We start from the raw sequence: 17,001 nt of genomic DNA, 5'->3' as shown, positions 1-17,001 counted from the left end.
AATGTGTCCTGGAAAAAGACAAAAACATTATAGCTTTTCTTGTGTTTTTACTGAATTTTGTGTTTGCTATGATTGTGTATTGATCAATTTAGCATGACATTTTCTAATATATTGTAATAACATATATATGCCACACAGTTTTATATGGAGGTAAAAATAAGTATCCCTGGCACTCATACATGTATGAAATGGGTTCAGATTATAAGTGACCTGAACCTAAACCTGAAATTCTGGATCTGAACCTGAACATAAGTGTAGGTTATGATGCAGGGCTAGTGTGTACTGAGGTACAGACTCTCAGCTTCAGACTTGCTCCCCGGGAATAATAGGACCAACAGATTCAATTGTTTTTGTACAAGTTAAACTGTTAAATATCCAACACAAAAATTGGACTCATCCAAATTTTCGACCAAACAGCACCAGTCTTTGTCAAGAAATGAACAATCCACTGCAGCTACGGTGGGCGCCATAGACTTCCTGTAACCTATGATCCACTGCTCACTGGGTCACGTGTTCTATCTACATAACATGACGTCACAACAGCAGTGCATTGTTCATTCCTTGACAAAGACTGGTTCTGTTCAGTCGAAATTTTGGGTGGCTCCACTTTTTGGATATTACAGTTAAACTAGTTCAATAATGACTTCTACCAACACAGAGGAACTTTCAAGTTAGGATTCAATTGTTGAAACATGGAAGGTATAGTGCAATGAAAGCTGTGGTGTTGTCATGTATATTCCAGTGAACGTTGTGGCTGGGTCCCTGGTGTGGAAGATGTTCCCCAGGCCATTGTTGACGAGTACCGCTGGATATTTGGACTGTCCATTACTGAGATGGAGATCATGCATGCTGCCTACAGGAGGGACAACCCTAACTGTGAGTTACACTGGATTTCTTTGTTTTAGGATACGTACAACACCTTAAAGTGGCGTAAGGTTTCCATGTTGCCCTGGGGTTGATTTCCGGACATTAGCAATAAACATGAAGCCAGTGATACAAAACATAACATAGTACTGTTCATCAACTTACTTAATACTTTCATCAAGAAAGTTTAAAAAGCCAATTGTCAAACATGCGATGCTCTGTTGGCAGGATGAAAGCATTTTATCTATCTAAGTACATTGTAAAAGAAAAATAGATAAAAACCTCTGAGGTTGGACCCAAACATTCATCTTTCCGTTCTATAAACTGTAGCTTTGTCGGCTAAGCTACTTGTACTAGCATCAAGTAAAGGCGATTTTTAACGTGTATACTGTTTTAGCCTACGTCACTGTAACCGTTCTGAGTTCTGATTGGATGACAACGGAAGAACGCAGGCCAGTAGGCCAGTAAAAATAATAGGTTTTCTATATTTCCAACCTGGGGCAACTACTGTATTCCAAAAGTCAACTGTGTGATTTTATGAAAAAGCTATTGAAACCATTAATGCATTTATTGAATTTGAATTTTGTCTAATGTTTGTTTGTTCCTGTGCCAGCCCTGTTCATGATCAGGAATGCCTCCTTCATGGACACCGTACCAGACAGACACAAAACAGAGTTCCTGGATGACAACCCCATCGCACCACACAAGCTCAAGATGCTGAAGACCATGTTACAGAATAGGTTTTCTGTAAGTTTCTCCCTTGCCTTCAAGTTGAGCTCTTGTCAACTGCACATTTGTAGTTTGATATACATGTAGTATTACTAAGTGATTGTACATTCATTACCAAGGAGAAAACAAGCTGTATTCACTGTCATCAGTCAAGTATGTAGTTGATAGCTTATTCAGAACCAAGGAGAGTACCTATCAGTAATCACCATTGAATGCAGGGTTGTAGCCAGCACCCGTCCTTCTGTCCTTTGACGGAATTTCGCAGCTGGGGACGGAAAAAAAATGTGTCCATTCCATCCTCTGTGACAGACAACAATTGATATGATAGAACTGTTTCCCTTGTGTTATTTTTTACCAAAACAGATACTGTTGAACAGTTTAGCCTACCAGCAAAATTTACTCCTCAAAATGCAGCAAATAGCATTTCAGAGAGTCTAGATTTCATAATTTTCCGGGGAAACATACCCCGGGCCCCCCTAGGAACGTTGCGCCTTGCGCTGAATAGGATTCAAGATCAAGTAGGGGACGGAAAATGATTTCAAGCTGGCTACAACCCTGATTGAATGTATAGTCTTGATTTTTTCAGATCCATTTTTAATCTGCTCTAACAAGAAGAAATCTGTACCACTACTTTGTACCAGTCCCCACCCCTATGATTGAAGCCTGAACTACAAATGTATTGTGTCCTTGTGCATTTTTTTCAGGAGGACAGAGTGATCTTCTATGACTGTGAGTTTGACTACATCGACAAGGACAAAGACAAGGTGTATCTCAAGGGACTGGATGGTCTCTTTACACAAAAGGTAAGGGTCGGTCAGAGAACTCACCTTCTAGAAAATTGGCATCTTGATTTTTGTTCCTTAGATGGTGTCTCTTACCACCAAGTACCTCAGTCTATGTTCACTCAGTACTCTGTAACCACTCATCCTCAGTTCTGTCTATAACCACTCCTCCCATATCTCATCCATCCATCTGTTCATCTCGCTATCCATTCAGCTATTCATCTTTCCATCCATCTTTCCATCCCTTCATGTTTTCATCAATCCATTCCTTTCATCAATTCATCTATCCCTTCATTTAATTTCTCATCCCTTCATGTAATCATCTCCATCCTTTATTTATTCATCTCTCCATCCATCCTTTCATCCATAATGATCTCTCTACCCTCTTATTCTCCATCCCCTAGTTTATCTTTATCTCTCCATCCCTTCATTTCTCCAACCCTTCATCTATTCATTTATTCATCTCCATCCTGTATTTATTGATATCTTTATCTATCCATCCATCTATCTGTCATTCAATCGATCCCTTCATTTTTCATCCCTTCATCTATTCATTCTTTTATCAATATACATTATTCTTTTGACCTTCCTTCCCCACATCTACCCTATCCATCCATCTATACTTTGAACAGCCAGACATCCTTGTATATCCACTTGCATTGTATTCTTCTCTTTGTCTTTTCTTCAAGTACAGGGCTCAAAGTACTTTTTTTCTAAATACCTGCACTGGTGCAGGTAACGTTGGAAATTAGCTGCATTCTGAATTTAGGAAGTATGAACCATACAGTAACTAAAATTGTTGAAGAACCATTGTTATTTTTTCTTTTTATTTTAGTTTATATTATTAGGTGGTAACAGTAAATGCAGCTAATAGCAATCCAATTATACACCTACATGTACATCAAAGGACATTTCCATTTTGTATTGTATAAAACCCAGTACGTGGACCAGTGCTGGTTAGGTGCAGGTAGACACCAGAAATACCTGCACAGCTCCAATTTTACCTGCACTAACCTGTATATGCAGGTGGTATTTCGAGCCCTGAAGTATCAATATCTCAGTCTTCATAAGTAGTTCAATCCATCTGTAGGAAATGGGATGAATGTGTTTGTGTTGTTACAGGTTCTGGAGTTCTTTAAAACCCGTATCTCCCAGCAGTACCCCCTAGACGAGACCCCTGCTGACCCGTACCAGAGACAGAGGGAAGCTCATGAGGTGTGCTGTTTATTTAAAATTTGTTTGCTTTTTTGTACAGTCATGTGTTTTTAAGTGCATATAGATGTGAAGAGGTAAGCATTATAAATCCATGGAAGAATTGCAATTCCCAATTTTTTTAATGTACATGGTATGTACTTTTATGATCACGGTGACAACTGTAACATGAATTTATCATTACCAATAACAAATAAGTTGTGTCGGTGACGATAACAAATAATTTGTTTACCGTGAACTTTTGGTTCCAAGAACAAGTTAAATATTCTCAGACCATGAAATTTGGAACCGAGAAGGCAAAGTGAATTACAGCTTTAACCACTCAAGATATTTCATTACAACTAGGAAGATGAGGATTTTCTTCAACTGTTGATACCGAAATTATGCAGGCCTAGAATGCCTAGATAAGTAGTCATGTACATGATTATAATCATAGTGGTACATGTACTTATAATAAGCACTCTAGGAGTGACAGTAAAGCGGATTTACTGATTCAGAAATGTTCCTGAAATGCGACTGTCAATACATTTTGTATCTTCCCAGTTACTGATCATGACAGTCTGATCTCAGTACTATAATTATTACATTTTGTGTCCCCGTACATGGTGCAGTCCTTCATGAAGAACCGTGCGGAGGTCGTGCTGGGGAGGGACCAAGTGCTGAGAGAGGTCAGTTCAGAACCATATCACTGGTTTCATAAATCTGTATTGTACTAGTTGTTTCTTGTGATTTTGAAAAAAAAATTCTTATTTTGCTCCTTTCTATAACTTATTTGTGAAATAACACTGACGTTGTCTAACAATCATAAGTAATCTTTTCTCCTTTTGAGTGTAACATTTTTTTCTGTCGTGAAATTGATATGAAAACAGAATGATGTAAACTCTAGATCTGTTCCAACACAAAAGGCACATGTACTTATTTCACTTAAAGTTCAGCACATTTTTACTGTCCTACAGTAACTGCAGTTGTCTTTAGAATTCAAATGAGGTTGTGGACAATCGATGTCAGCAAGTGGTCAGTATGGTCAGTAGCTCCATAAGATCCTATGATTACAATGCCCTACATTTGTACCTGTACATGTACATGTAGGGCATAGGATCATCATCAACTGTAACAGTTCCTTTTTGTCATGTCTATAAAGCTTGTTGTAAGTGTTGTATATTAACTCAAATTCTAAAGAAGACCACAATAGGGACAGTCCAAGATGTGCTTTCTTACTGGCAGGTGTAAATGGAACCTTACAGATATCCGTACACAAAATATAGCGATTATCAACAAGCTTTCAATCAGTCCTCTGATCCTCATCAAGTTGAAATGACCCAAAGCCTAAGTCATGCCAGCAAAGGGTGCTTGCCAGTCGGTATTGGCCCCCACCAGCCAAGCACCTTTGACTCTTTGCTAACATCACACTTCCGCTCTGGATGTGTGACTTAGGTCATTTCAACTTGAGAAGGATCAGAGGACTGATCGAAAGCTAATGTTGATAATCGCTTAATTTTGTGTACCATACATGTATGGTTTAGAATTGCAACAAAGTGTTGACCCCTGTCACAGATGAACTAACATTCTAGGAACTGTACAGAGTAGGGGTGGGTACCGGTACAGGAAATTCAGGTCCGGTTCAGGTCCAAAGGATCAGGTCCAGGTCCAGACCTGAACCTGGACCTGATGCAGTATGACTCATACCAATGGTCCATTTACTACAAAGAAATCTGTTTGGTGGAGTATTAGACTTACACTGGCGCTTTAAAACACTACAACGCTAACTGCACATTATGTCATGTATGATTGGCTGTAAGACTTGGTAGAAATTACTATAAACTCTACTCTACTTCACTCTTGTTATTTTCTTCCACCTGCAAGCACCAAAATGCTTGAATGCCTGATAAAATAAGCTGTTAATTTTCTAATCGGTCCAACATCCAGTCCACCTAATTTTTTCAGGTCCGTTTTTTCTGGACCGGTCCAATAAGAAAAAACGGTTTTGTACCGTTACACTGTACCGATACCCAGCCCTATAGTACAGAGTTTTGAGACCCTGTTTCCCACACCTCCACATGTACAGATTCAGGACCACATTGCTGGGATTGCAGTAGAAGCACCGATGGTGTTAGTGGCCGGACCTGGGTCGGGGAAGTCAGCTGTCATGGCGAGGACGGCCAACGATACGGTCACTAAGGCCCTAAACAACACTATCCCTGGGTATGGGTGCTACACTATATACTGTAAATGCATTTAAGTTCGCGGGGATTTAATTTCGCGGTAACGGGAAAAGGGACTTTTCGCGGTGGATTTAAGTTCGCGGTAACACCACAGACTGCAGTCTAATACCATAATAGAAAAATGTTCACGGTGGTTTTAAGTTCGCGGTGAAGTGGTCACCGCGTAAATCGCGAACATTAATCCACCGCGAACATTTCTGCATTTACAGTACTTGTTGTCATGTTATAATATGGTAAATGCCTCACAGTAATTTGATTTAGTTGTAAGGAGAAAATGAGTGATGAGTATTTAATAGTAAGTTCATGGTAAAGCAGACTGTGAAACCCACAAACATAAACCCGCTGCAAAAATTTCAATGGTTACATCTTTGCAGAATTTTTTTTTCAAAATTTCACGTTAAATTTCAAACAATTCATGAATGTGTAGAGAAAGTACAGACTGATGAAGCCTCTATGTTATACTATGTGCATATGAGTACTATATAATATCTGTACAGGAACTTTTTGTACAATTTGGACAAAGTTTGTTACCATGTGTACTTTGACTCAAACTTTCTAATGATCGTGAAACTCAGATATTAGAATGGATGGTTTTATTTATTATATTATAATGATACATTTTTTGTATTATGATTTATGAAATCCATAATTAACTATCAGTCTAATATTTCTAACAAAATGTGTGTGCTAACAGTGATCTATTTTTTGTCTGTATTGCTTGTTCGGTAAACTTTTGGAAAAGCAGCAGGTAATTTTGTCCCAAATCTCTCTGTACGCATCAGAAGTTTAGAAAATGCCCTGTTTGTTTTGTTTCGGTGGCTGTTCTTTTGCTCAAGTTTTGGTGGCTCTTGCTTTATATTTGCTTTAAATTTACATGTAGTTTGGAAACTAATGCATGGGAGCTGCAAACGCTGCTCTGTAACCAGTTAGTGAGTGGGGAGTTAATAGGCACAAACTAGTTAGAGGTTGGCACAAACTAGATGAAGGATGGTACCAAGGCTACATGTACATGTAACTGCTACAGGGATGCAGTCCCAAATGTGACTGAGTCTGTATCCCCCCTCATCTCTGTTTATGACTGAAGTACATTTGTAGGTAGCTACTTAGTACAGCTTCTTTTGGTTCCTATTCGCTCGCTCGCTCTCCGGTTTAACGTCTGTTTATTCTCTGTATTATGTTGTTTTCCTTTGATGGTGCTATTCACTGACCACTAAGATTTCTCTTGCTGTTCCAGTGGAGGAGACAAAGGCTGGCACATCTTCTTCCACTTTGTGGGAGCCACGCCCGGGTCCACAGACCTGGAGCTCATGCTGAAGAGACTGCTGAAGGAACTGGGCGTGGTCAATGTGAGTCACATTTGTACATGTACATTGTACATGTCTGGTGCACAATCTGTGATATATAGGACATGACTTTGTCTGTAATTTGTCTGTGTATGAGAGAGCATCAGGCTAAAGCCCTAAACCTCTTCATACATGTATAAAAGAATCCTACATACTTATGAAGAAGAGAAGGGATGACACAGTGTACTTGGTTAAAACATGCAAACTGTTATAGCTGCAAATTAATTGAAGATGATTCAGTTTATACTGCTGGATAATTATCAAAGTTTAATTAGACGTTTCAAACGGTGTCCTCCGTTCTTCATCAGTGAATTGAAAATGAAGTACAACTTTGATAATTATCCAGAAGTATAGACTGAATCATCTTCAATTTATTGTATCCTGGATGACTAATCTTCACAAAATTTAAAGTAATAGCTGCATTTCACTTAACTAGGTAATTAAAAAACTAGTTTCATCGTCTGTCTGAGGTTTGACCACTATGTATTCATTAGACTAAGTCTAAAACAATTTGCAGACACTGCCCATATGTGCGTCTAGCCTTCTGAGCACTAAAATGAAATAATGAGTCAGATGTAAACAGTATCTCTGTTATGTAGGCTGAAAAGCAGCCTGCAGGCCAATTTGAGCTTTCATAATACTCAAAGGTCCAAACAAAAAAAAAGATTGAATGATTGCTATTAAATCTCCAGGACTCCACCATGCCAAAGGACCTGGAGTCTTCTGTCCAGCTGACCACTGCAGTCCTGTCCAACCCAAACACCAGACCAACGGTCATCATCCTAGATGCTGTCAATCAGGTACTCTCACCTTGTACTACATCTGTAGCATTCATACATCCTAGATGCTGTCAATCAGGTGTTCACACCTCTTACTACATGTACAGATACTCCTGGAAGCATTCATTACAATCATATTTTATTTGTTGGTGTGCAAATCATTCTTATGAATACTCGTTCAAAAACAGCCCTACTTGGACAGAAATGGCCAAAGAAAAATGCTACAATCATGTCTTTTTTGTTGAAGACCACACTGGCCGTACAAGCAGTATCATCAGCTTAATAGCGGCGGTGGTCAGTTCTGTACTAACGCCATGTTTGACGGAGGTGTTCGAAATAGAACATGATGGAACTGGGGGTAGGGTGTTCGACCGAAAGGGTCCATTGTTTGTGTACAGATAACTGATGCGACTGTTATTGAATCATCTGTCTGTCCATCTCCCAGTTTGAGGAAGTGTCTGCCGCCATGAACATGAGCTGGTTACCAGGGAAGCTGGCTCCCCAGATCAGATGTGTCTTCTCTATGATTGGTGAAACCCCGCCTCACAAGGCCCTCAAGACCAGGTCCATCAAGCCTAATGAAACCACATTGGAGCCGCTGGATGAACAAGCAAGACAGGTAGGGAGCTAGGGGGTCTTACGGGGAAGATGGGTTTTGTGTTTTGGGATTGGGCTATGACAGAGTCTGTCTTACAAAGCTTTAATAGATGGTGGATGAAAATAATTCTCCAAGTCAAGTACATTGTGTACTACCTGTTTTCCCCAGGAAATTGTGAGGACGATGTTATCCAAGTACAACAAGAGACTGGACCCGTCCCAGATGAACAGCCTGCTGTCCAAGGAGTCCTCGGCTAACCCCCTGTGGCTGTCCATTGCCTGCGAGGAGCTGCGGGTGTACGGGGTGTTCGAGAAGGTCTCCAAGATGATCGAGGGTCTCGCAGACGGACTCTTAAAGTAAGCCCCAATGATGTGTCAGGTCTTGTGATGTCACATTGTTTTGTTGTTTATTTGGGCTCCTCTATCTAATAGACATGTTCCTGGTCTGGTGCACAGAGTTTGCCATATATAAGTCAATTAATTGAATATCAGATGTTAAAATTGCTGTTGTTACAGGATATAGGAGAATTCTTACTGTGCTTACGTTTTGGTGTATATCATACACCTTCCTCAGAGTGTTCTAACACTGGGCTGTTTTGTGTGGTTGTAGTTTGCTGACCCAGGTTCTGGAGAGGTTTGAGGAGGAGAATGGAGGTTACCTGTTAGTGGCTACACTGTGTCTGTTGGAGTGTTCTAACACTGGGCTGTTTTGTGTGGTTGTAGTTTGCTGACCCAGGTTCTGGAGAGGTTTGAGGAGGAGAATGGTGGTTACCTGTTAGTGGCTACACTGTGTCTGCTGGAGTGTTCTAACACTGGGCTGTTAGAGACAGAACTGCTGAGGATACTGGCTGATGAGGACAACCTCATGCCGAAAGACATGAAACATAAAAAGAAAGGTAAGGTAACAGAAGACTGTTGTAACACACTTAGAGATGTGTGGTCAATGTGCAAGGTTCTAAAAAAATTCTTTCCTCAGTTTCGTTGTCCAACATAAGAAGCAAAGTAAGGAAACAGATTCTGAAGATGTTGTAACACACTCAGAGACGTGTATTGACTGGGTGCAAGGTTCTCAAAAAATTCTTTCCTAAGTTTTTGTTGTCCAACTAGATATAGTTTTTTCAGATGAAATTGCCAGTGTTAATGTTTTTAGATTTGAGTTAAAGATACCATGTAACATGCAGGTAAATGCACTTTACAAGGTTTTTAAAACTGCATTTCTGCTTCTTCATTGCATTTTACATGACTTGTATGGTACATTTTTGTACATGTGCACATGTTCAACAACATTGTTTTTCGACAGCGCTAGCGGTGCACACGAAGTTTGTTCAAATCACTTGAAGAATGCCAGTGCCCACAACTTTGAAAATCGTGTTAAATTCTTCTGAAATCTTGTTGTTGTTTTCAGGTAAAGGCAACTCAGAAAAGCTGGAGATTCTACCAATGGCAAAGTGGGCAGTTGTTTACCGTGGATTGCGTACATTTCTGCGGCCGTTTGGCGAGAGTGGGGAGGGCAGACTGGACTTCTACCACAGGTCACTCAGCAAAGCTGTCAGGTCAAAGTAAGTCATGATATCATGCTTTAGAGTCATCATTATTAGGGGGTGGCCAGGGAATTTTCTAGTAGTAGGAAAAAATTGCAAGGGGGGCATTGCAAAGGTTGCAGAGTGGAACAACCCAGTTGGGGGATGGTGACTGTTGAGTTTTTAAGAATTGTAAGGGGTACATGGTCAGGGCATTGGGGTATAACATCTTAGTTTGTTCCCCTCTCTTAAAAAAAGCCTTTTCAGTAGCAAAATGCACTGTGTAGAGTGAACATTTGAGGATTCTATATGTCTTTTACAATTTCTTGGTGCAGAGGCAGGGGTACTAGCCTAGTTGCCAGACTGCTTCCAGGGCTTACACAGGCCAACTCCAGATGTAGCGTAAACAAACATGCCCCAAGGAAAGTCTTAAACATTAACCCCTGAGTTAGACCCTGAGTATGCATGACATACATTGTAATATATAATGTAGATATTGCGGTCTGAAACTTGGGTCTGGTATCCAGTCTACAGGGCTGCTAAACATATGGGGATGCATGCTATTGTGGACTATGGACTTCTTTACCATTTCATGCACATATAATATTATGTAGGTGTGCAGAGCATGGTAAGGCAGATCGGGATGTGACTTAAGTGTTGTCTGTTGTGTAGGTATTTCCTGGTGGATGGTGCAGATGAAGACAGGGTGAAAGCCAGGTACAACTGGTGGCACAGCAAACTGGCCAACTTCTTCCAACATGTGGCCAACATCGACAGAAGGGTGGAGGTAAGACCACTGTGATATCAAATCAATAAGTCTATAATTTTTTATTTGACAAACATTTGGATGTACACAGGTCTGAATTTTGTGGTATGGTTTTTGCTGTGTAGCTTTTCCAAGTCATGACTTTTCTAGCTAGAAAAGCAGCAGTATACAGTAGCCATGTATACAGTAGCATGCAATCAATTTTATACTCATGTTATTATTTTTCGAACTGTGATCTAATATTTTTAAATATTTTTAAAATCTTACAAAATTGGATGTGCCATTCAATTTGTCAAATTCACTTTAATTTCACAATCACTAAAATTGACTTGTCTCTTAATCTCATGAAGCTCTCTGTCACACCAAAAGATTTCTGCTTGCCAAATAAGTGCTGGGATGCTGTTTGGGGGTTTTCAGTATACCTGAGATGAGATTGAGAGAACTGTAGGGTGTGAAAATTTCCATTGTTCTGAGCAGATTTGTGAGGATCACTTTATACATGTACTACTAAATTTAACCCTACACTAGACCCTGACACTAACCTAAACATAACATTACCATAACCCTAACTTTATCCTTTAACCTAACCTATCATTTGCTCTTAACCCCTGCAATAAATGATAACATGACCCTAATCCAATCCTAACCCTTGCCACAGTCCTAGCCCTAACTTCACACACTGATGCAGGAGCAGACTGGCATTTATTTGGCAAGGTATGTCATGTAATAAATATATAGCACCACTAACAGCTTTGCATATCTGTAACAGACCAACCTGCATGTACATGTGTCTGACCTTACAGGAGTACCCCTACCAGCTGACTAAGATAGGTGACCACAGCAGACTTGCTGAGTGCCTGCTGGACTGGGAGGTGTTTGATCATCTGTACAATGAAGACTACAGCAGCCAGCTGCTGGCTTACTGGAGAGCTGTGAGCTTTTGTTTTTGTTTGTTTGTTTGTTTGTTTGTTTGCATTGCATACCTCCTGGTAAACTGCCGCTGACATAACATACCAGGTCTGTTCTGAACAATACAAACAGCATTGCGGACAGTTTTTATTGATATTCTCACACCAGGAAGGACACTTTTGAGGTGTGTTTCTTCTCAAAAAAGGGACCTCCAATTCAACTTCCTTAATCCAAGGGATGGTCTTAACCAAAGCTACATGCAGATACTCATGTAAACCTGTCATGAGTGAAATGAGTAAAGTCATGCAAAGTGCTTCTCCCAAGAGCATAAGATCGGTGACATTGCAGGATTCGAACCTTGGACCACTTAGTTCTGAGCCAAACACTCTGCCGTTGCCACATGACCCCACAAGTTATGGGTCAAAGGTCCCAGAAAGGTGTGAGGGTCATGAGGGCTAATTATAAGGAACCCTCCCTAAAAATATACAATGTATACCCTCAGTGTTACTGAGACAGCAAGGAAGCCTGCTTCCATATATGCCACTTGGCACCACATGCCATGGGTTTGAACAAACAAATGAACAAAAAGGAAAAGTTGCAATCCTCTTTTTTACAAAATCTTTGTCCTCATGTCTAGGCTGGAGGAGCAGAAGAGATGGAGACGAGGTACAAGGAATCTCTGAAGGAACTGGAAAACACAGAGGATGTCTCAAAGGAAACCCTGGGTCTGAGATACCTGCAGGTGTCCAGAGTCATGTAAGTCATAACATCCTACATATACAGGTACCCATGTCGGCTCTACCTGGATTCTGTGCAATGGTTTGGTTTGGTTTGTATTGTACCAGTTTTGGCCAGCTAGTACTAGTGACTGGGCAAGGGTGCTACAAACGGGCAGTACAGTCATTTTTGAGTGGTTGTGGTGATGTGATCAATTGTCTCTGATCTAACTGTATCTTCCCTCTGGAAATGTAGCACTTCTTGGTTAATGTTCTACATGTATGTTAAAAGATGGAGTCTGTGTTCAATTTTTGCTTTGTAAGAATGTTTTCTGATTGTCTTCACCTTATAGTGCTTGCCTCCAACAATCATAATACTGTGTATTGTGTACATTCAGTACTTAGACAAAGGGGTAGGTTGGGGAGTAGACAGAACAGAAATTTTTGCTGTTGTTTTAGTTGGTAGCGAAGCAGTGACTTAAGTGATAACCTAAAAACTGTGAACATAATATCATTGAATACATTCCTGCATTTGCATTGCTTTTAAATTATTGTATACTTCTGCATTCAGTACTTTTTTTTAATTCCTGAAATTATGTATCTATTGGAATTTAAAGAACACCTCCTTCTATTATGATAGACAAAGTCATCCAGTCCAATGGACTGAGCTGTCATCTATTCAGGGCACAAAATACCACCTGCATATGCAGGTAATGAGTGCAGGTAAAATTGGAGCTGTGCAGGTATTTCTCAGGTGTCTACCTGCACCTAACCTGCACTGGTCCATGTACTGGGTTTTATACATAAGTGTCCTATGATGAAGGTGTATGTGGATTGTTATTAGCTGCATTGACTGATACCATCTATCAAAGAATGTGATATATATTCTGTATTCACCATGTAACAATTTGTACAAATCAGTGATATTCAGTTTGTTTTTTACTGACTGCGATGCTGATTTGTTTTCTGAATAAAACTGAATAAAGAATAAAACTGAATAAAGCTGAATAAAGAAAAAAAAATAGCTGTGGTTCCTCAACAATTTTAGTGCTATCCATACTTCCTAAATTCAGAGTGGGGCATGTTTACTAAATTTGTCTGGTGCAGGTATGCAGAAAAAAGTATTTTGAGCCCTGCTATATTGTATGTTGTACAGGACACAGGGAGGCCGCCATGATGGTGCGGAACAGATGCTGGCTCCCGCGGTCAGGATCGAACAGGACGACCTGGGGGCGCGGCCTGAAAGGATGGCGCAGGTGTACGAACTCACCGCAACCATCTTCACTGAGGTACTGTACCAGCCCAACCATACTTCTCTCTAATATAAAATAATTACAAAATACATTGTGTCTTTATATTGGGCTACTACTGCATGTTTTGTTATGCTTGAACATTATGGGCTCAGTATACTGGATGGATAATATTAAATATACACTTTTGTGACACAAAAATTATTTTTATTGTACAGTAATATTCTATCCTTAACACTAGGTAGTATTACATTTAACTGGTTTTGAAGTTGAAAACTGATTTAAGTAATGAAATGCTTGTAAATGAGACTCTAGTAAAGGCATTATTACATACAATCTGCATCCTACACAATGTAGATTTGTTAAGCACAGGTACATGTATCTCACTGGACTACCTACATTTGTCAAACTGTGGTAGGACATTGTATTAAATGTTCACCAATTCCCCCTTGCGGTGATACTGACTGACATGCAACACTTTTACAGGTATGAAGCCCCAAGATGAGCCAAAATGTCTCATTCCCAATTTTGATACAAGATTACTTTCAATTGTTGGAAATTGCAGCGTAATGCCGCTGAAAGCAATGATCAAAAATTCATAAAAAAGATGTTCGATTTTGTGCCCATTTGCTCCATTTTGCCTATTTTTTTTTAATCTATGTACTACATGTAAAAAGAGTCATGATTTCAGATGACAATTTTCCTAAATTTGGTTTAGTCCAATCAGATACATGCTACAAACCAATTCTTCAGAATCAGTGTTTCACTGTATATTTACATCTATGTGGAACTTTTTTCCTACAGAAACTGAAGCTGTATGACTTTGTGAGTCCTCAGCAGCTGACAGAGCTCAGGCCAGCGATTGACAACGGCAGGAAAGCTGTGGAGCTCAGGGAAACTCTACCTCAGGATGATAAAAACAAGGTAACAGTCATAAACTACAGTAACTTGTATTTGTAATTGAGTTACCCAACATGTGTTTTGTAGGGCTGTGTAGTACTACCTACGATGTAACATCAAGTACTACTAAGTACAAGTACTGATACAGAGGTTTAGATAAAGGTCCAACCTGTACCTATACTTGCCTGAACGATCTGTTATGTATTAGTTACACTGTCCCTAGGTGTCACTTTGGTCATGTTTGTTTTGGAATGCCGCCATGAAGTTAAGAGATGACAACTGATTTTAATTTCAAAGATTGCTCTTATTTCAAGTTTCAGTGCAGGACTCTTTTTCGGTGCTAAATTTTGTATTTGTGGCACAATTCATGCATCTACAGTCTAAGATTTTACTGTAAAAAAATAGCATATAGTGTAAATTTATTCTGTTGGTACAGTACCAGTACTTTATGGTCCTGTATTTTGAACTTGTACGAAATTTTTTTTCGGTACGGTGCTGGTACTAAGTGTTTTGTATACAAAGTATGTGTGTGTGTGTGTGTGTCTGTGTTAACTTAGTTTGTGCGTGTGTGTGTGTGTTAACTTTGTGTGTATGTGAGTGAGTGTCTGTGTGTGTGAGTGTGTGTGTGAGTGTGTGTGTGTGTGTGTGTGTGTGTGTGTGTGAGTGTGTGTGTGAGTATGCATCTGATTGAGTGTATTCGACTGTGTGTAATCTGTAATACTGTAATGCATCCTGACAGTATCATATTCAACATTTGTGACTTTTATACATGTTCATGCACATGTATCGACAATAAACTCAAAGGAAGTTAAGCATAATGTGTTACAATCTTCTTCAATACTGCACACAGTTCAAGCTGGCCAAGACACGGATGCAGCTGGCCTTTAACATGGAGAGCTGGCAGGCGTGTCTGCTGGACGAGAGACAGTACCCGGACGCTACAGCCTTCCTCAGCAAGGCACAGGCCTCGCAGGACGGCAACAAACACATCGATCTGGCCATGCAGACGTTCAAACAGGTCAGTACAAAAGTCTAGTTACATGGGCAGGACGGCAACAAACACATCGACCTGGCCATGGAGACATTCAAACAGGTCAGTACAAAAGTCTAGTTACATGGTGACTCATTGAAATGTTAACGGCAACCTATTAAGCAATATTACAGCCGTTAAAAGTGGAAATATTCTGGATAAGGCAGTCTATTGTATAGTATAGTGTATAATATTGACATCTACTGCACTGTATTCCCACATTTACATCATTATTTTATCATTTGAGCAGTTGAAAACAGCCCAGAGACAAGTCGCACAAGAATATTCCTTATTATTGGAACCCCAAAAAATTAGTTCTTGATCAGGAATCCTTGTTTAACTTTTTTCTTTTAATGGCTCAGTTTATGAAATGATGATGTAAAATTTAAAAATGTGCTAAAATAGTAAATTATAGATGTCAATATTGTACAGATTGCCTTATCCAGATTATTTCTACTTTCAATGATGTAATATTGCTTAGGTTGCCTTTAAGTTTAATGATTGAGAGACAATGAATTTTATTGCTCGACAATTTTACAACAATCTTTATTGACACGACAAAAGTACAGCGACTTTCGTAAGGTCTACATGTACATGATTGTATAACAACTACTTACAGTACAACTAAACACATATATAAGGATATCTATAGGTATGGATACATCAACATAAAGGGTCTAGCATGTCATTTACACTATTGGTTCTATGGTATAAACAATCGTGGATATATTTGCCTACTTGTACACAATGTGGATTATCGCCTCCCAGAATGTCCTTGAATTTATCTATCGAACAGAGAGTAGCAAATTCTTTAGAGCAAGTGGAAAGTAATGTGAACAGCTCTGTGCGTTTATCATCATATCGAGAACAATCCATAACGAAGTGACGTTCGTCTTCGATCTCATTTGGGCAGAATGGACAAAACCTCTGGTCACGGGGAATTTTAGTATATCTTCCGGCTTCTATATTTAGTTTGTGACTGCAGATTCTTCTCTTTGTAATTGCTCTACGAAGTTCGAAATTGTGTACATTCGAAAGATACTTCTTTTGTCCGTATCTTTCCTTTAGCGTAGAATAAATGGAAAGTTTTGAGTTATTCTGGATAGAAGAATGCCATTCTTGAATGATTGTATATATCCTGTAAACGGAGTCGTAATTGGTCGATTAGCATATTAACATGATACAACCTCGGGTTTGTCCATACATACCCAAAACCATTATAGTTGAGAATGTCAGTTACGTGATTTGTCCAATCGTATTCACCGGAAAGTACAACATGCTTCACGTAGTAAAGAATCTTCGGGTAAGTTTGCTAGACGGTGCCAGTATTTGATTAATTGTATCTCAGCGTTGATCGAAATGGGAAATGTTCCTAACTCACC

The 17,001-nt window shown here is 39.6% G+C and overlaps 1 protein-coding gene across 2 annotated transcripts in view; it reads left to right on the top strand.

The window, feature by feature from the left end:
* LOC118432595 (telomerase protein component 1-like) overlaps positions 1-17,001 on the top strand; it is a 69,684-nt gene that overhangs the window by 46,475 nt on the left and 6,208 nt on the right. For both annotated transcript variants that reach the window (XM_035844228.1, XM_035844227.1), the window contains exons 6-23: positions 743-876; positions 1,478-1,611; positions 2,298-2,396; positions 3,498-3,590; positions 4,199-4,255; positions 5,653-5,789; positions 7,044-7,155; positions 7,845-7,952; positions 8,377-8,550; positions 8,698-8,885; positions 9,252-9,424; positions 9,934-10,087; positions 10,721-10,835; positions 11,618-11,746; positions 12,361-12,479; positions 13,596-13,728; positions 14,494-14,613; positions 15,440-15,607. In XM_035844228.1, coding sequence (XP_035700121.1) covers positions 743-876; positions 1,478-1,611; positions 2,298-2,396; positions 3,498-3,590; positions 4,199-4,255; positions 5,653-5,789; positions 7,044-7,155; positions 7,845-7,952; positions 8,377-8,550; positions 8,698-8,885; positions 9,252-9,424; positions 9,934-10,087; positions 10,721-10,835; positions 11,618-11,746; positions 12,361-12,479; positions 13,596-13,728; positions 14,494-14,613; positions 15,440-15,607 — 2,347 coding nt within the window. The remainder of the gene's footprint in view (positions 1-742; positions 877-1,477; positions 1,612-2,297; positions 2,397-3,497; positions 3,591-4,198; positions 4,256-5,652; positions 5,790-7,043; positions 7,156-7,844; positions 7,953-8,376; positions 8,551-8,697; positions 8,886-9,251; positions 9,425-9,933; positions 10,088-10,720; positions 10,836-11,617; positions 11,747-12,360; positions 12,480-13,595; positions 13,729-14,493; positions 14,614-15,439; positions 15,608-17,001) is intronic.

Source organism: Branchiostoma floridae, chromosome 15 (genome assembly GCF_000003815.2).
Source record: "Branchiostoma floridae strain S238N-H82 chromosome 15, Bfl_VNyyK, whole genome shotgun sequence".
Classification (NCBI taxonomy): domain Eukaryota; kingdom Metazoa; phylum Chordata; class Leptocardii; order Amphioxiformes; family Branchiostomatidae; genus Branchiostoma; species Branchiostoma floridae.
Note: the sequence above shows the minus strand (reverse complement) of the source record. Positions and strands in the feature narration are given on the sequence as shown.